This window comes from Chiloscyllium plagiosum, unplaced genomic scaffold, assembly GCF_037043375.1.
Source record: "Chiloscyllium plagiosum isolate Xiang-an unplaced genomic scaffold, Cpla_swu_hap1 HiC_scaffold_5, whole genome shotgun sequence".
Taxonomy (NCBI): domain Eukaryota; kingdom Metazoa; phylum Chordata; class Chondrichthyes; order Orectolobiformes; family Hemiscylliidae; genus Chiloscyllium; species Chiloscyllium plagiosum.
The window spans coordinates 44,272,269-44,293,006 of record NW_028270143.1 but is presented as its reverse complement, the minus strand read 5'-3'; the positions used below and the strand labels follow the sequence as shown (position 1 = coordinate 44,293,006).

At 38.9% G+C, this 20,738-nt stretch overlaps 1 protein-coding gene across 6 annotated transcripts in view; it reads left to right on the top strand.

Moving 5' to 3' along the window:
- LOC122549809 (glucocorticoid-induced transcript 1 protein-like) overlaps positions 1–20,738 on the top strand; it is a 233,773-nt gene that overhangs the window by 188,320 nt on the left and 24,715 nt on the right. For 4 of the 6 annotated variants that reach the window (XM_087987128.1, XM_087987129.1, XM_087987125.1 and 1 more), the window contains 2 exons: positions 4,949–5,029; positions 20,495–20,615. In XM_087987128.1, the coding sequence (XP_087843254.1) occupies positions 4,949–5,029; positions 20,495–20,615 (202 nt within the window). The remainder of the gene's footprint in view (positions 1–4,948; positions 5,030–20,494; positions 20,616–20,738) is intronic. The other 2 variants (XM_087987126.1, XM_043689882.2) reach the window with 1 other exon arrangement.

The following is a 20,738-nucleotide window of genomic DNA, read 5'->3' as shown; positions in this document are numbered from 1 at the left end:
AGACAACGTCCTGGTAAACCATTCCTGAACGTCTCCAAAGTCTTCATATGCTTCTGGTAGTATGGCAATGAGAGCTATAACAGTTTAATACAGCTGCAACATGACTTTCCAATTTTTATACTTGGTGCCCTGACCAATGATGTCAAGCTTGCTATGTGCTTCCTGACCATCTTTATTCACTTTGTTGCCACTTGCAGGTTACTGTGGACTCCAGATCCCTCTGTATGTTAATTCTACTAAGTGTTCTGCCATTTACTATATATTTTCCTCCAGTATTAAATGCATCACCTTGCATTTGTCAGGATTAAGCTCCACCTGCCATTTCTCTGCCAACACCTCAAGTCTATCTATAACCTCCTGTATCCTCTGACAATCTTCTTCACTATTTGCAGCTTCCCCAATCTTTGTGCCATCTGCAAACTTACTAATCAGGCCACCTATATTCTCCTCCAAGTCAATTATATATGTATTAGAACAACAGGGGTCCTCGCCCTGATCCCTGTGGAACACCACCGATCACAGATCTCCAATCTGAAAAACACCCTTCCACCACTACTGGCTCACCACAGATCCCATGAGAGCTCACCTTTTGTATCAGCCTGCCATGAGGGACCTTGTCAAAGGCCTTGCTAAAGTTCATACAAACAACATCTATCCCCCTGTCCTCATCAATCATCTTTGTCACTTCCTGAAAAAGCTCAATCAAGTTTGAGACACAACCTTCCCCACACAAAGCCATGCTGCCGATAAGTCCACATTTTTCCAAACGTGATTCAATTTTATCCTTAAGAATCTTCCCCAATAATTTCCCTACAACTGATGTAAGGTTCACCAGCTTGTAATTTTCTGGATTACCTCTGTTGTCTTTATTAAATGAACAATTCTTCAGTTCTCTGGGACCTCTCCTGTGATTGAAAAGCATACAAAGATTTCATACAAGGCCCCTGCAATTTCCTCATCTGCCTTCCTCACTGTTCTGGCTAGATCCCATCAGGTCCTGGGGGCATGTCTACCTTGAAGCATTTTAAAATACTCAACACCTTTTTATATTGACATACCCAGAATATCATACCCTCAATTTCTCTTGTCATCTAAGGTACCCAAATCTTATCATCCTTCAGTTTCACAGCAACAAGCTAGTTCTAATCAACAGGCATTTAAAATATTTCCACATGCCAGGTGAGGATTTATCCTCAAACAGTTACCCACTCCCCCATCAACATTCCCCAGTTCCTATCTCATATTGGAGTATTTATCCTTACCCCAATTTAGTACTTTCATCTGAAAGCTACTCTTATCCTTAGCCATAAGTAACTTAAAAGCTTACAGAATTATGATCACTGTTCCCAAAATGCTCCCCACTGTAACTTCAGTAACCTGGTTGGGCTAATTCCCCAACACCAGGTCTAGTATGACTCATTCCCTCGTTAGGCTATTTACATATTGTTTCAAAAACATCTAACAAATTCTTCTCGCATCCAAGCCCCTGGCACTAGGTGAGTCCCAGTCAGAACAGTGGAAGTTAAAAATCATCCACCACAACAACTATGTTGTTTTTACATTTTTCTATAATCTGCCCAAACATCTGTTCCTCTATCACCAATTGGCTGTTGGGAGACCTGTAGTACAATCCCACAAAGTGGCGGTGCAGTGGCTCAATGATTAGTGCTCCTGCCTCACTGCACCAGATACCCAGGTTAAATTCCACTGTGACTGCGCAAACTCCACACAGACATTCTTCCAGTGTCTATGTGGGTTTCCTCTCACAATCCAACGATATGCAGGTTAAGTGAATTGGCCATGCTATCCAGGGAGTAATCCATCTTTCTTTCCCTCAAGGGTTTTGAATTATGCAGGATGCAGTTTTTCCATTTTAGATTGAAAGTTATAATCCATCTTAACACCTGTGCTGAAAAAAATAAGTAATTAGTTTTGCTTTTGACAAGTCACTGACATGAGTCATGTGGCGTTCAATTGAGCCATAAAAGAATTTCCCTCAAATTTTACAAATTCCTTTGCCTTTCCTGGAGATAGTGATATTAGTAGATACCAAGTTACGTCATGAATAATGGAGGTGGTTTGATGGCTCTCTTGGTCTGTGTTTTCATCTGATAAATGCCAACATATGTAACACATGAGACTCACATGTAAGTTTTTTTATGACCTTAGAATAAAAACAAACCATGGTATTTTAAATGTACATTTCACATGTAAAGAGAATTTCACATGGGCAACATATCCAAGTTTTAACTTCAAAAATGTGACAAGGGTTTCTAACTGATGTGTGTCTTTGGGGAAAACTTTGCTGTCTGTTATGAGGTTTCTAGGGTACCTTTTAATATGGAAAATATCTTTCTTCTATTATCAATTTCCCTTTCTACCCACCATCCCTGCAGTATTAATTCACAATTAATAGTTATATAAGTAACTTTCCTCACTAATTTGATCATTTTTACAACAAATTGCAAACTGCAGCATTTCATTACATTTGAAAATGTTTTTGATTAAACTATTTACCTTGGGTGGATTGATGGACAAACTAACTTTCCCATCTTGTCAAGGAAAGATTTTCTGTCTCATGTGATACTGATCAACTAGATCAGTATTTTCGCAAATGTGATTGATTCAGCATCCATAAATATGATCAGAATAAACCTGTTTACAGAGTTATAGTCATTATGAGTGACATAGTAATGACTTTTATCAGAAAGTAATATTGAATATTTATCAGTTCAAGACTGACCAAATTTACAAATCAGCTTAAATATTAGCAGATGATTTCAAACAATGAAAGAAAATAACAAGATTATAGTACTTATTCAATTGGGCTGCTCCTTTGTAATGTAAAGTTGGCCACTGTAAAGATGTTTTGTATGATGCTGTGTCGTTTTTTTATGGTACAAAGTTCATGGCAAGAAATGATGTTGAATACAACATAAAACAAATCATAAGAATTTATTTTCCTTTAAAACAAATTAGGAAAAAATATCAAGCAATACCATTTGGACAGAAACAGATTATTAAATAGATCAAGTAGGATTGTAATATTTTGAGCTATGTTCTGAATGTGATTTAAAATTTAACGGGTGGAGAGCAATTGAACTTTTAAGTGCAAAGTATGTCTTTCAAGGAAACTGGCTTAAAATAAACATTTGTCATTCCTTTTCTTTAGTAATGACTTGTTGCAGTAACTAAAACTGAAATGTTTGTTTTTCTCTCGCCAAAGCGCCTGCCAATGTTACTCCTGAGCTGAATACCACAAAGTGTAAGAGATCAGTCCTGGCTGACACACTGTCCCTTTTAATTTGTTTCCACTCTTCTCCCTTTCTGCTCCCCTAAACCACCACCCCCAAACTGCCTCTAAGATAAGGTATTCAATCATGTTTCTCTCTATATCAGACTACATTCGAGCTTCTCTGTGTAATTCTTTGCGATTTGCCTTCAATGATGATGAGGATCAGAATGTTTAGGAATGTTGGTAAACAACTCATGTCCTAACACTTAATAGCTTAGTGTGTAGACCGATTCTATTTGGTGTGTTATCAGTTTCTAATGCTGTGCCAATATGTGGCTCATATACATGCTATTAACTTAGAATAGGAACACAACAATCAAGAGATTTTGTAAATGACAGTGCCATGTTAATTAATTTTGATAAACTTTAATCAGTTACAGTATAATGTCAATAATTTAAATAGACACGAGCATAGAAGAATTTCTGCCCAGACTTGATTATTTCCTGATGAAGGGCTCCTGCCTGAAACGTCGATTTTCCTGCTGCTCGGATGCTGCCTGAGCTGCTGTGCTTTTCCAGCACCACTCATTTCAATGCTATCCTCAACTTCCTCCCTCCTGAGCTTGAGTTTGTTCAGATTTTCTGCCTGAAACTTACTCCATCACTTGTGTGCTTGCTGCTTTACAATAGTTTCAAGTGCTGGAGGCCTCTATTTTAAAATACTCATCTTCATGATCAACATGTCCAAAGCCTTGCCTCTCCCTATCCTTGTAATTTCCTCCCACTCTCCAACATACACTGCTAGCCTTTTGTCCAGTGTTTACTCTGTCACGGTCCCATCAAGGTGCCAGAAAAATACAAGTTGTATTTAAAGTAATGTAATCTTCAGTTTGCTTGTACCATCAGCAATCAACCTGCCCACAATGAGCTCTTTATTTTTACAAACACTGAATTCTAAATTCATTCTTTTGCGATTAAAATTTGTTTTTTTTTGGGCACAGAGGTCATGATTTGCAGTTTGCTCGTACCTGTTCATTGGTGAAAATTTGGTGCTCCGAGCTTGCTGCTATGATTGTAGTTTGAGTGGATTTCTCATGGCTGCCTTATGCTTCATGATGTAGCCTCCCTCTATGTTCAGAAGGAAGCCAAATAACATTGTGCTGAGAGTATATGATGCAACCAGACTTGCCTGTTTAAAACCAATATGTCCCCTTTTAAAAGGAATGTTGGACTGAATGATATTGCTGAAATTTACAACTTGTAAATGGAACACCAGGGCAGAGGAAAAGTCCCAGGATAATGAATGCAACACTGGTCGCATTAGTGATGGCATTGAACAGGAGCAGACTGCATGGTTCCATGGAGTGGAAACAAATAATCGGGGAGGTCAATTTCCAGCATTTAGACTTGGCAGCATTGCCACAAGAAGTCCAGTGAAGTCGTGAGTGGTCAAGGTCAGTGACTGCAAGTGAACATGTTACTGCCCACCACAACTTTAACCTCTCACAAAACATTAAGCCACATCCCCAGCAATACTCCCTGGCACTGACCACTGCTAACAATCTCACACTCCACATTACTCTCACATATTTACCAATGCTGCCAGCCTCACAGACACCTTTCACTGCCATCACATATCGCCAGCTATTCTGCTATTGCAGAGACTAAACACGACACTACATGATCATTGAAATTCTGTCTTCTCTCTTGCAGCACAAGTTGGAATACAACAAGAGGGAGAAGAGCAAAACCAGCAGGTGGAAAGGACACCTGCATCCCCTGAACACTACACAGGTGATGAATCTCAGCATCCTGGAGTCGACTGCGATAGAGCCTGTAGTATCCAGCATCATTCCAAGCACTGAGGATGATAGTGTGTTCCTGTAATATGCCACTTCTCCCTCATCCTGTTATTTGGCATGATGGACCAACTGCTGACAGTGTTAGCATGGACCTCTTGCTTCCCACCCCAGCCTGCCACCCTGCCATTTTCTCACCAACCTTGTGACTTCCTGATTCTGGCCCAATCATAGCAGTCCCTGGACAATGAGGATGAGAGAGAGCAACAACACAGCAGTAATGAAGAGGTCCTGTCATTTGTTCCTGACACACTCGGCCATCAGCTAATATACTGGCACTGCACATTTCTTGAAAGGATTGTATTGAGTGGGGATAAGCAGTTGGCATATATGGGTTGGTACCATGCCAGGATGAAAATTAAAACAAATTTGTCAGTTCACCGGATGGCAATGTCACTGAGTTCTGCTAGACAGGACTTTTCAATGGGACTCTATGGAATAACATGAAAGCACCAAGTGGACACACATTCTGGGTGCTTTGGCTGACCTGTCAATCTCCTGTGACTTTTGAGGAGTATAAAGGAGCCTGGCTCCAAGTTGGCAGCTATTTTGCAGCCTTTGTGCAGGCGCATCATTTATTCTTCTGTCACATCCGTGAGGACACAGTAATACTCTTGGCAAATCCAGCATTTACAAAAAAAACTGCAGAATGCTTACATTTTGCATACTTACAAACATTGCTTTCAGTGACAGACAAAGCCATTGGACGTAGTCATCGAAGATGAATATTCTGCCATCAGCTCATTTAGCCGTATAAATAAAGCTAACACAATGTTTCCTGGCCTCCCCCTCCCACCATCTTCTGGCGACTTTGTTCAGGGCCCCCTTCTCAAGAAGATGTTCTGTCCTGACCTCTCTGGCAATGCTGTGCACCCAAATGAAACATCACTAGGCCTCCAAATATGGAAATCATTCTCATTTTGCTTAAAAAAAAACAAATCTACATGGCCATGTAGAAGAACAAATATGTACTATGGAACAATGATATACAACATTCCATCATAGCAAGATTGAAGACCATTTAAAAAATATAGACAGGAATAGGCTGTTCAGCCCCTTGAGCTTGCTCCAATATTCAACAGAATCTTGGTTGATCCAACATTCCTCATGTCCACTTTCCTGCCCTTTCCCTAAAACCTCTCACATTCCTCACATCTTAAAAAGAAGAAAGCTAATGATCTGGTTTTCTTTGTGCTTTCTCTGGTTAGTGCAATCACCAAGAATATCCACTTAGAATCTGATGCCAAATTGTTGATGCATGCTAAATAATTCACAAAGAATAATCTCAGAGCAATTGCACAACAGTGTTCTGATGAGGAGGGTATACAGCTAATGCCATAATCCGAGACAATTCTATTTGACTCTTACTAGTCACGCAGTTACCGACGCTATTGAGGTTCATCACATTATCACATGACTGAAATAATTACTCATTAAAATCATTAACAGAAATATAAAACAAATATGAAACACAATATATCAGGATAGATTATTCAACTCCTATAATATTACAGTTTCCTTGTTCCCTTTCCCTGCCAGTAACTACCCTAAACTCTTTTCTGAATAGTCTGATATCAGCAATAGCTGACCTCATTATCAAATCCCTTTAGAACATCATGAATTTCATCTTCCTCCTATTGCTGTCCCAGTCATGGCTAGCATTAAATCTCATCTCAATGCTTTTTACGTTTGGCAAATTTTAACTGCACTCTTGCTGTTGAAGATTGCAGCTTAAGGAGTGTAATAGACACAAATACAACTAGAGATCAAAATGTTATGAGTTGCTGTTGTCTTGTGGAATTCAGTACAGGATAACTGCATGTTTCATTTTCCTATTCTAGACTTTCAAAATATTTCAATATATCTTAGTTTTGTTATGATTTTTAAAATTCACTATCTGTATGGGTGTGATTGGACATTGGTGGTGATGGAATTTTATTCAGAATCTGTTGTACACCAGTGTAACATTTCTCATGAACACAGTTGAACTATTGTTATCATAGAAACATAGAAAGTGAAAACCGCTGGCAGGCCTTTCCAACCGTCAAGCTTGCTCTGCCATTCAATATGATTGTGGCTGATCATCTGCCTCCATGCTCTGTTCTCGTTTTCTTCCCCATACCCTTTCATCCCTTTAGCACTAAGACTTGTATCTAACACCTTCTTGAAAACCTTCAATCCTTTGCCCTCAACCATTTTCTGTGGCAGAAAATTGAACAGATTCACCACGTTCTGGGTGAAGTAATTTCTTCTCGTCTTAGTGTTCTGACAAATGTGATACTTGAGATGTACTATTTGGAATGTTGCAGCCTACCCTTCACACAAAACTGGCAGATAGCTGTGTCTACATTTTATGATGTGATGAGCTCTTACTTTCTATTGTATAGGTTGGTGAGTGCAGTACTGCACTTCCACAAAATGGAAAGAGAGATGACATGACAGGTAGTTCTGTTTTTTGTAATCAAACCATTTACTGTATAGAAATTAGATTAATGGTAATTCCTGATTATATGCTGAAACCTCTTAGAAGAGGTCTAGAGAAACATTGAGGGAACAAGACTGAACATTGGATGAGCAGCATCCAACAATTGGCTGGACAGGCTGTGAATAGAATCCTAAGAGATTTTCAAGTTGATCCCCAAAGTGACCAATGATACTTGTGAACCTTCAAGGCTACAGCCAGGACATTGGAACCATTTCCAAGTTCAAACCTCAGTTAAGTTCTATTTTTGTGCTTCAGGTACTAAGATGATGTTTTTTTTCTACCTGGCCCTTTTGGGGTAATAGAAAATTGATCAACTTCTGTTCCAACAACTGGCAAAATACCGGGAGTTGTGTATCAGCCACCTGTGGCTGCCATTAAAAGCGTTTAAAGGGCTCCCTGAAAATTAAATTGGGGAAGCAATAAGGTCCGAATGAATTATTTGTGTTACAGTAATGAACGGTTGGCCAAGAATGGAATCTTGTCCCCTTGAAGCAATAAATGACTGAGGTAGCTACTGTAGGGGCAAGGCCACAAATGACCTGTGGCAGTATCAAGAATACCACTGGCATTTTTTGTGGGTGATATTGCACCAAGTGGCATTTTAGTAGTTCCAGTTTGTAAAGATATGTGGATAGAGTTGCAATTTCTACATCACTTCTAAGGAATCCTCAAAGTGGCAATAATCTTAGTACTTATACTTTAACATAGAAGTTATCCTTAGCTTTGAAATTTAGCTACAATCATTAATTTTAAAGTTTAATTAGGTACAATGCTTTGACCCCTGTTGGTGTGGTGCATAAATATATTTGCTCAGCTGTTAACAAAAAGCAAAACTTCTGTTCCACAGTAATTTAAGAAATTCCAGTCCCATGGATAGAATATTATATGGGAGATGAAAACTATTATTCACTTATTTGTGCATTATTCTGGCATTAGTTTTGTTTAATAATGAATCCAATTAGAATAAAGATTAAAATAAAGATTTAAAGTTGGCCTTATACAAACATCAAATTGAACTGTTTTAAATCTGCAAGTATTTGGATGAAAATGGGATATCTGGGAATTAATTCTAAAATGGAGGAGAAAGCAGCAGAATGTATATCATATATTCTGAGAATTGGTCAAAGTGCAGACCAAACTGCATCAGATGTGCATTTGTCTTTTGGTAGTTGGTTGCAGAACCAGTGGAACTCTATATTATTGGTTGTGCATCCATTAAGCTTTAGTTATGTTACTGTTACAGCATTTATCCAGAGAAGGATGTGCATGTTGTGCTAAATTCCTAGCTGTAGCGGTTAAATACCTGAGAAGACTTTACCCCTTGAACCTCCTGATAACACAAAATCCAGCTATATTTATGGGTGTCTTTTCTTATTTTATTGTACATAAATGACTTTTAATTTGAATTGACATAAGTAAGTGTAAATATTTATATTCATTCAGCTGTTTTGTAGTTTGATCCATATTCAGTGTGTAAGCTAGCAAAAACTTCAGCATTATCTTTCAAATATAATTTATTGTTTTATAAATTATGAATTATGTTTCGAATTGTCTTGAATTCACTACTAGTTTGATCTAGTATGAGAAATACTAGAATTAACAGGTAGAAATGTATATTTATTGAGGGAGGTTCACAGCTGAGAGAGATTACAATATAAAACATGTAAATTATACACAATTCTGTGTATGTAATTTATTGAAAAGCATTTGATGAGAAACAGTGTATATGTCCTAATGTTTAAATTAAACTTTGAATATTATTGTGGACTAAAATTGTGTTGTTTATATTGAATTGATAAACTGATTTATTTTGCAGCATAAAATACACCTGTGCTACTTATATGACTAAAAGTTAAGTTGTCCTGAAGACTTTATCCAACATGTAAGAGACTGTTACTTTGTATAGTACGTTTGGTGATATAGAATTATATCAAAGCAAAACAGGGCTTGTTGTAGTAAAATGAAACCTGTTTTCTTTGACACCGCTGTAAGTTATTGGAGTCACATGGATCTGTTCATTGAATCCTGAAAGATAAGTGTGATAAAATAACCAAATTTTATCTTGTTGATGCAATACCTGAGTTAAGAAGCAGAATTGTTCAAAAAATGCGTGAAATATAACTTATTAGCTCCTTCTCTTGCACATATTTTGAAAGGTTGTAAAAATATAACTTTGAAGTGCACATGTATCAGAGTAGCAAGAAGTGAATACTGAACTACTAAACTGAAAGGGTCATTATTTCATTGATTGTAGCAGTAGTATGGTGTGGCATTCTAGTGGTGTTTTGTGATCCCTGTTTTGTGATCTTTGGGCTATTTATGTGTTCAAATCCCATGTTATACTTTTGACATAGTTGGTCCCACAGCCCAAGTCATGGACTTTTTGTGAAATATTCAGCTGTTTCTCTGTTCCTGCCTTTTGTCCTGAGTTATTGATAGGGCCAGGAACCACTGATTCAACATCCCTACAGCTCTGCATGTACTTGCAGTCAACTTTGATATATGATATGCAAGAAATTACCATTTCCACATTGGCCACCTGCACCTTGATATTTGCTCCCTGGATTTTGCCAATGAAATTTGAATAAGTAGCTGCTGCAGGGTGGAAATCCATTTATTCTCTAATGTATTCCTTCTCATCTTGAAAATCAAAATGTTACCTTCTTTATTATGTATTTTTAATCTCTTGATCCTTGTTAACTTTGAGCTCTTTTTGTTTTGCACTGTGTTTTAGGGTGAATCAGTGTTATTTTCTGTGAAGTCAGGCTAGTATAACAGGATCTCTAGCAGCAGGTGGCGATGGTGAGGGAGGGCACTGAGCTGGACAGCTGGAGAACCATTGAATGAACTCTGTCGGGTGGAAAAGGTATCCATGGAGAAGGGAAGCCTCAAGGAGAGAAGTGTCAGACAGGCAAAAAGTTTCCTCACCTGGATGTAAATCACAATTTAATTTAGTGCAAAAACTTGTCTTCCCTTGTTAACCTTAACTACTTTTCAAGTTTGTAATGACCTGATGTCATTGTTTAAAAAAAAATCCCTGATTAAATCTCATGTTACATTTCTTACGTAGTTGGCAGGATTCCATAGTCCACATCATGTTGGATGAGGTTCAAAGGTGCATGTCTGAGTGGAGCAGAGGAGTTGAAATTGGCAATGTCCATGAGGGAGGTGGAAGCTGCTCCAGTATATTTGGAGGCTTGGGCACCACTGGAGGAACTCAAAGCTGTAGACCAAACCAGGCAGAGGGGCCCCATGTGCATTCCCGATGCTGCGGAGGCAAAGAACAGAAACAGAGTATACCTTAGATCTGTTTATTTAAACATGCTGTTGTTGTAGACAGTGACCTAATTGGAAGAAACACCTCAAAACTCATTTCAAAGATGGACATCGATGAATTCTGCTGTCACTAAATATGAAGTGATTCTCAGTAAAGGTAACAATAACATTGGATATTGAGACTTGGTGCACTATAGGTGACTAAATGTGACCAGCCAGTAAAAAGTCCTTACCACTTGATCCTATCACTGGGAAGACATCTAGGACTTCCAGCAGAAGCCTTCAGAGTAAGGTGTCATCCGAGAGTTGTCAAGTCTGTTTGTGTCCTTCATTGTTCTCTTGATGAAGAAAGACAGAAAACTGAAGATATGTAAATTACTGGGCACTTAACACAAAGACTCAATGATGTTTAGCCTCTATCGAGGATTAAAAACACATTCCAAAGGTTTGAAGGATTTCTGCAGTCTTGATTTGACCCATTGCTTAAAAAGACATGGGAAAACAGTATTCTGATCAGGCATGGGGATATTTTATGTGTACATGACAACATTGTTTGAGCTCTGCAATGCCTTGCCACCTTATTGCATGTAATAAATAAAGCTTTTGATGACCTTAATTTCCTTATCCAACTGGACACTATACTCATCTTCCACTTGACATTTGGGGAAATCCTTGAAAGATTCAGCACAATCTAAACTCATACTGACATTTTAAGTTTAAGTTAGATCAGAGAAGTGCCAAGTTTTCCAGATAAAAGTACAGTACCTGGGGCACTTTGTTACCAAGGATGTCTTTACTCCTGATGATGAGAAAATCCATGTGGTAGAGGACTGAACCCAACCTAGGACTGACAGGAAACTGCATGGGTTCCTTTTGTCCAACTGGTTACAACACGAGGTTTGTGTAAAGCGATGTAATGTTAGCTGCCCCACTCCATGTTTTGCTGAGGAAATCGGAGAATGCGGCAGGAGAGGTTGGGAAAGAATGTACAAGGCGGGACTTGGACCCCAGCATTTGATGATCCCTTTTGTATGCTCAAGCAGAAGCTCTTCTCATCACCTGATTTCTAACACTCCTTCATACTGGAAACCAACTTAAGTTTCTTCGGTCTAGGAATGAAGCCATCACAGGTTCAAATGCAGAAAAGAGCGGTTATCACTTATGCAAGTCAGAGCCTCAATCCAAACAAGAGGACAAATATGGAGAATTATTCGAGTATGAAACTTGAACCACTATTCTGAGTTAGGTTATGTCCCAGAAGTTTAAAAACATTCTGATCAGTGCAGAACTTTGAAGTGTTTTCAGACAGTAGCTCACTCAGCTACTATCAAATATCTGCCAAGTTTGAACATCAGACACTCAATGAACCACGAATCCATTCCATTTCAATTCCAGATCCAGTACAGTTTATGCAAAAGTAATGCAAATGATGCTTTTTTGGCAGAAGACTGAGCACAGGAGGGAACCTACCTCTGCCCAACTGGAAGGGACTGTTACTGATGCTAGGCTCTATCAAAGGTCAATGGCAGCATGCTGACCCTAATTCTCCATGACATTTGGACTAAGATTCAATGCAGATCCAAATCTGGTCGAGTCCAGTGGAGTCAGGTGTGGGTTCGTGTTTGAAATATATCTCGAATGAGGATCTCAACCAGCTTCACCTGATTGACACGGGCATCAGTAGACTCTATAGGAAAGTCCAATGTCCACCATTCCGTTGCCAACCGATGAGAGAGTCTGAACTGTTGAGGGCCTGGAAGAAGAGTATGATGGTGTCCTCACTTACCTGGTTCATGATAAAGAGGGAGAGGTGAACCAGTTGATCCTTCCTGATAGCCTGAAGTGTTGGTAGTAGTTCATGAGTAAGCAGGACTTGAAGCAATTGAAAAGACCACTGCCCTGACCAGAAATGATGTTACTGGTTCAGGATGACTACTAGCACAATTGTGAGAAGTGGACCTTGGCCAAGGTAGAAAAGTGACTTTAACCCAGCATAGTCTCTGGTCACCTCAAAGTGGAGTTGCAATGGATTGTACAGTCCTTGATCCCAGTTAGAACAGGACTGAGAACATTCTTCTACTCATGGAGATTTTCACTGAGTTCATGCAGGTCATTCCCACCCCATGACCTTAATTACAGTGTGTGATTGGTTTACCCATTTTGGTGTTCCATGTTTGATTCACAGTGATCGGGGGAGCAACTTCAAGGGCAAGATCCTACAGGAGCTTTGCAAAATCTATGACATTGCCAAGAGTCATACCATCCCCATTGTCCAGAGAGTAATTGACAATGTGAAAGATTCAATTGTATGGCTGCATGACCATCTGTGGACCTGGGTCCTGAGAGTAAACAAAAGTGGCTCAATTACCTTTTGCAGCTGGTTTATGCTTGTAATAGCACCTTGCTCTCCACACTGTCTCTTCTTTGGATGAGAATTAGCCCTTCCTGTGAACTACCTCCTCCAGCATGGAAATAGCCAGGTCAGTGACTGGAGAGCCAAGAACACAAAAGGCAAAACCAGGAATTTGCGATGACATCCAAGAGGACTGAGAAAAAAAACATTAAACGTTATAAGGCTGACATGGCTGACCTTCCAATCAGCACAATGCTATCCCTCCAAAACAGTATGAGGTGTTGAAAGAAGATACAGGATATCTGAGACCCAGAACCCAAAGAGTCATTAACTGGCTGGACACAGGTGACTACCTGCATTGTTGAACTGCTGGCGGTGGGGCAGGGGGCACAATATCAGAAATGATTCACATGGAGTTTACTTGAGGCCAGATGTCTTGTGGATGACGCAGAGCAAGCAGCGCTCTCAGCAGTATTGCAGAACCTGAAATGTCAATACACGATGACTCAAATGAAGTGTTGTTGAAAAGTGAAGAGGAGCTCTGGAGTGATCAATATGTTGTGCATCCAGTGTGGTGCTGCCTACTTCCACCCTTAGAAAATAGAGCTTACCCTCAAGCAGAAACTGAAGTAACAAGATCCAGCAGGCATTTGGCTGCTGGAGATCTGACTGACCTAGACCCATGCAAGGGTGATCCACCTCACAGTCTGGGTATCTTGGAAGGTACCAGTATAGAAAAGGGGCCAGGAAGGTTCTATGGAGCAAATATTAGATACCATTGCAACCTTTACCATTTACTCAGATTGGTGTTAGGGGTATGCTGCCAATAATGTGTGTGTGAACATTCTAGCCATCGTGGCACAATTAAATCTGCTAATCACAAAACTGTTTAGGAAATGGTCAATATGTGGAAATGCTAGTTGCCAGGAAGGCATGTCTGAAGCAGGGAAGTGTGCGATGGAAACTGCAGCAACAACGAGAGAGCATTGAGCATGGCAGCTGGAGCAGTCATTAACTGACCATCCCTGGAGGAAGGGCTATATTTCATTGGGGGAAGAGGCCTTGTGGGGAGAAGGATCCAGTCAAAGGATTTCCTCAACCAGATGCAAACCACAGCATTTAATTGCATGTAAATATTGTACCTTCCTTATTTGTTTATTGTATACCAACACATAAAATTTATGTTGAATATTCCTCGCCAAGCAATGTTGATTGTATTGCATTGGAAATTTCTGGTTTAAAATCTCTCAAGTCCTATTCCTACTGTGAAGAGAATCACAAAAAGAATATCAATGCAGGGCGCAAGCTCACTGTCAAAACTGGTTTTGCAAAAATCTGCAAAACAAAGACACTTGCCCCTTGCATTAAATAAGACATTTCACGTGCACCCAGCATTCAAGAAACTTTGCAACTGAATTTGGATTTTCAAACAATGTATTTGGTGGAATAATTTTACTTCATTTTGCATGGAAATCAATTGTTTTGTTAATTAAATGTTTCCGATAACAGTAGGAAAGTTATACGTAGAAAATGAAATAAAGTGACATCACCCACCCTGTCCACATTAGATTAATTTTTAAGCCAAAGAAACTAGAACCATCAGAGGGAGCAGCACAGTTCTGAAACAGTTCCACGTTAATCTCTTTCCATTTGTGCCATTCTACAGCAAAAGATCAACATTTCATGGAAGTTTGCAAAAGGGGAAATTTGCTTGTGATGGTAAATAGAGCAATGCATACATTTTCCTGGCCTACCACGTGTCAAATACAGAAGTGTTTCAAAACTGAGTAGCCTGGCAATATTGAAATGATTAATCAATGTCTTACAGGCAGTTCTTCAAGTATTTCTCAGTTTTGCATCTCTATCATAAAATATCTTCTCACAAAAATTTCTCAGTAATTGACAATGGAGTTCTTTTGAATTTTAGTAATTGATGAAAATCAAAGCCACATGCATTATTTGACAGTTATAGTGAAACTTACTTAAAAATATCATAGCTGCCCTTTTTAAAAAAAAACACTATTGGAGCCTGCAGTGTCTTTATCCATATTCTGTCCCATAATCCTTTGTGGACCTCAAACCCACATATCCAATGGGCATTCAGGAAGTTCAGCTTCTTCCGAAAGCAGCTTTAGCAGTTGGAATCAGAAGACAAAGACTCATACACAAGACATTCCATTGAAAATTAATTTCTTCCTGCCAGCAAGGCAGATAAAGATGCTTTTCAGATGTGCTTGCTATTGTTTACTTAATGGGAACTGTGGGGTCAACAGCAAATTTCTGACTCTATTAGCTTTTTATAACATTTTCGTACTTCATTTTAAGTTAGGTGTTTAATTTAGGTGTTTAATTTAGGTGTTTAATCAAGAATTAAAAAACGTTATTTGGCCATATTCAAAATAAACAGAGCTAAGGTTGGGAGAGGAGAAAGCATGTGGATCGAAACATATAGCTCAACAGATATCCTTCCTTTATTCAATCAACTGTTTAATACATCATCCATTAGCCACCAACAAATGAACATAATATCCCCATGGTTTTAAAATTGAGTTTGAAACTTATGGTATTAATTTTGGTCAAACTGTCTCTATTTTCAAAATATTCAATATGATTGTCTCATCCTCCTCTTCCCTGATGTAGAAATAATCTGGTCCTTCTGTCAATGCATGTTTGTTTTCACATAAACTGATTTTCCCCATTAGTGATTCTTGCATGTACGTTTATACATCAAGGATGTAACAGGGTTGCAATGTCAGTAATTATGTGAAATTGTGATATGATCCTTAGTGTTGGTTAGATGCAGACTAGATATCTGTTTATGTAATATGTTCATATTACTAACAATAAACCAATTAATTTTGTAAAAGTTCATTCAACTGCAAGTCATTAATCAGAATGTGTCAGTATGTCAGGAGACTGTTTTGGTGGAATGAGAGATTTCAGAGAGTGGTAATAGGAATTTGTTTCCTCTAAAAGAGTTTTATGAACAGACAGAAAAAATATCGAAAAGCATTAGTTTGTTTTCACTTCAAAGGATCAGGCTCTTTGCTTCACAAATAAAAAGCCATAGCTTGGAAAGCTTTTTGCTTCAGTTCACAAGCATCCTGGTTAAAGACCAATGTATGTATGAAACAGTTTCTCCTGGAGAAATGAGTTAGATTAGAAAATAGACAATAGGTGCAGGAGTAGGCCATTCTGCCCTTTGAGCCTGCATCACCATTCAATATGATCATGGCTGATCATCCTTACTCAGTATCCTGTTCCTGCCTTATCTCCATAACCCTTGATTCCACAATCCTTGAGAGCTCTATCCAACTCTTTCTTAAGTGAATCCAGAGACTGGGTCTCTACTCCCCTCTGGGGCAGAGCATTCCACACAACCACCACTCTCTGGGTGAAGAAGTTTTTCCTCATCTCTGTCCTAAATGGTCTACCCTGTATTTTTAAGCTGTGTCCTCTGGTTTGACACTCACCCATCAGCGGAAACATGTTTTCTGCCTCCAGAGTGTCCAATCCTTTAATAATCTTATATGTCTCAATCGGATCCCCTCTCAGTCTTCTAAACTCAAGGGTATACAAGCCCAGTCGCTCCAGTCTTTCAGCGTAAGGTAGTCCCACCATTCCAGGAGTTGACCTCGTGAACCTACGCTGCACTCCCTCAATAGCCAGAATGTCTTTCCTCAAATTTGGAGACCAGAACTGCACACAGTACTCCAGGTGTGGTCTCATCAGGGCCCTGTACAACTGCAGAAGAACCTCTTTGCTTCTATACTCAATCCCTCTTGTTATGAAGGCCAGCATGCTATTAGCCTTCTTCACTACCTGCATGCTTGCCTTCATTGGCTGGTATACAAGAACACCCAGATCTCTCTCTACTGCCCCTTTACCTAAATTGATTCCATTTAGGTAGTAATCTGCCTTTCTGTTCTTGCCACCAAAGTGGATAAGCATACATTTATCCATGTTAAACTGCATCTGCCATGCATCTGACCACTCACCTAACCTGTCCAAGTCACCCTGTAATCTCCTAACATCCTCCTCACATTTCACCCTGCCACCCAGCTCAGTATCATCAGCAAATTTGCTAATGTTATTACTAATACCATCTTCTATATCATTAACATATATTGTAAAAAGCTGCGGTCCCAGCACTGATCCCTGCGGTACCCCACTGGTCACTGCCTGCCATTCCGAAATGGAGCCGTTTATCACTACTTTGTTTCCTATCAGCCAACCAACTTTCAATCCAAGTTAGTACTTTGCCCCCAATACCATGCACCCTAATTTTGCTCACTAACCTCCTATGTGGGACTTTATCAAAAGCTTTCTGAAAAGTCCAGGTACACTACATCTACTGGATCTCCCTTGGCTATCTTCAGAGTTACATCCTCACAAAATTCCAGAAGATTAGTCAAGCATTATTTCCCCTTCATAAATCCATGCTGACTCTGACCTATCCTGTTACTACTATCCAGATGTGTCGTAATTTCATCCTTTATAATAGATTCCAGCATCTTTCCCACCGCTGAGGTCAGACTAACTGGTCTATAATTTCCTGCTTTCTCTCTTCCCACCTTTCTTAAAAAGGGGTATAACATTAGAAAAGTTAGGAAATAGATTTAACTCAGTGTAATTCTTTTAATCTGAAAATTCCAAACCAGAAAAATTTGGTGAGAACCCTGAAGGGGTTATTTGAAGCTGAGAAGGTCTTGGCTCAGTTGTGAGAGTTATTTGCTGAGTGTTTTGCAACAGAATTCCTAGCCTTTGACCTCTCGTAGCTATTGTATGAATAGGATTGGTCAATGGTAACCTCAATGGCCTGCTTCCACACTTTAGGGATAATAAATAATTAAATAATTTCCAGTCCTCTGTATTACACTGTCCCACTTACATGTGCAAGCACGATTTTAATAATCACATTGTGGAGAATGCTGTAGTTTCATCCAGTGCATAATTTTCAACTAAAATTAAAGTAAACAATTAAGCACCACACATTGAAACATCCTAAAAGTCACATTGACTTACAAAATGACAGCATCAAATTACAATTTTACTTCTATGATCCAAAATAATAATGACATCCACTTAAATTGCCACTTCAGTGTTAGTTAAATGTCTCAAAACTCTTCTCTGTGTCTTAAGACCATAAAAGATATATGATTTTTAGGGATTCAGTTATCTTTGTCCCAAGCTCTAAATTACCTTGCACATGCGCCTCCAACATTATTTCATACCTGTCTCTTTGACTAAAGTTTCACTCATCTGATCTAATATCTCTTTGTGTCATAAAGGTGTACTATAAAAGAAAGTATGACTTGGTTAGAAGTTCAAAGTTTACAAGGAGAAGACAGGAAATGGTGTTGAAAAACACATCAGCCATGATTGGACCAGACTTGATAGGCCAAAAGACATAATTCTAATCATATATCTTTTATGGTCTTAAGACACAGTGAAGAGCTTTGAGACTAACATTAATGACATTTTGGATCATAGCAGTAAAATTGTAATTTGAGGCTGTCAATTTGTAGGTTAACGTGACTTTTAGGATGTTTCAATGTGTGGTGCTTACTTGTTTACATTAATTTTAGTTGAAAATTATGCACTGGATGAAACTACAGCATTCTCCACAATGTGATTATTAAAATCGTGCTTGCACATGTAAGTGGGACAGTATAGTGCAGAGGACTGGAAAGTAATCCAACTGCATATTTGGCTGGACTTGGAGAATATTGAAAAGAAAGCTTATGTGGTATCCAGAAAGATAACAGTTAATAACAGGCTAACTGTTCATCCAGATTGTTTTATTTCAAATGGTCTTTGAGGTTGAAGATTGCACTGATAAATATTTAAGTGACATTGAAGCCAAAAACATCAGCAATATTGGGGAAATGTACAGCGTTATGCAAATTACAATATGGCAACAAAGCTGTGTGGCCAAACTAGTCTGTACTTGTGGAGAAACTAATATATGAACATATTTCAGAAATGAATGATTTACTTGTACAGTTGGATGTGAGAATGTTGTAAATACTTCATTATCTGGGTTCAAGTTGCACTTTCATGCTCAAGTTCATAACATATTTGTGGGCGGCACGGTGGCACAGTGGTTAGCACTGCTGCCTCACAGCGCCAGAGACCCGGGTTCAATTCCCGCCTCAGGCGACTGACTGTGTGGAGTTTGCACATTCTCCCCGTGTCTGCGTGGGTTTCCTCCGGGTGCTCCGGTTTCCTCCCACAACCCAAAGATGTGCAGGTTAGGTGGATTGGCCATGCTAAATTGCCCACAGTGTTAGGCAAGGGGTAAATGTAGGGGTATGGGTGGGTTGCGCTTCGGCGGGTCGGTGTGGACTTGTTGGGCCGAAGGGCCTGTTTCCACACTGTAAGTAATCTAATCTAATCTAATCTAATATCTCCTTGATGCATGCATGGCAAAATATTTATCACCTGAATATATAGCTCTTATAGCAGTGAATGAAGACAAGCATTGTTGGTTGATTTGTAATTAAGGATCATGCAACTGAGAACACAGTTGGGAAAGATCTTTGAGAATAGATCCTGTGAAGGTTCCGCAGTCAAGAAAAGACTGAAAACCATTGCTGTGTATATGGGTGTCTTGTGCGTTCACTGCTTCAGCTACCTTAGCTGTCTTAGTTGTGCATGCTGGGTTTCTTTTTTGTTCCATTGTTGATTTTTTGTATTAATTATGTTACATTGTGCTGAAGTTAATCCTAGAATATTGTTAAAGGAAGCATTGTAAAGCCTGTTGAGCTGTTGAAGGATTGAAGCAAGATGTTTAGTATAAAAACAAATTGATGTCTAGTTTTCTTGGGAAATAAAATATTATGGTCATCCAAAGTTAATGTTTTCAGAGGAGTTAATATCCATTAAAGATATTGGCAGGCATTAATATTATCTGTTAATGACCTGTTCTCATGTTGAGGAATGTTTATCTGAATTTCTGCACTTTTCTTATATTAAAACATGTTTTTATCTATTAAAACAGAGAAGATGTGATCAGTTGCTATACTTTCTGTGGCAGGATGAATGACTATTCTTGGTATATATTTTGAGTTTCTTCAACATGTTCCTATGTACCCATGTGTCCCTCAGTTTCGAGTGGATTTCAGACTGGATAATATCTTGTCCTATAACAAATTGATAAAATAAAGCCTTAATCCCAGGACTAAAGCCCATTGTGCATTTAATTTTCAGATTATCTATACCCTGACCAGTTTGTTCCTATACTATTTGAGGATCTTCAATATTGTCTTCCTTTGCATTTACAGACAGTAGGAGTAACTCTCCACTCCCCAAGTATGCTTCGTCACCCAAACCAAACAACAGTTACATGTTCAAACGAGAACCACCGGAGGGATGTGAAAAGGTGAAGGTCTTTGAGGAAATGACGTACGTACTTATTCCTTTAATTCTTTTTAGAAATGATCTAAACCATTTGTGATTTATTTATTTAATCAATGGATTTTCAGAACTTTGAAACAGAGACGTAAACATCCTTTTACAAACTGTGGA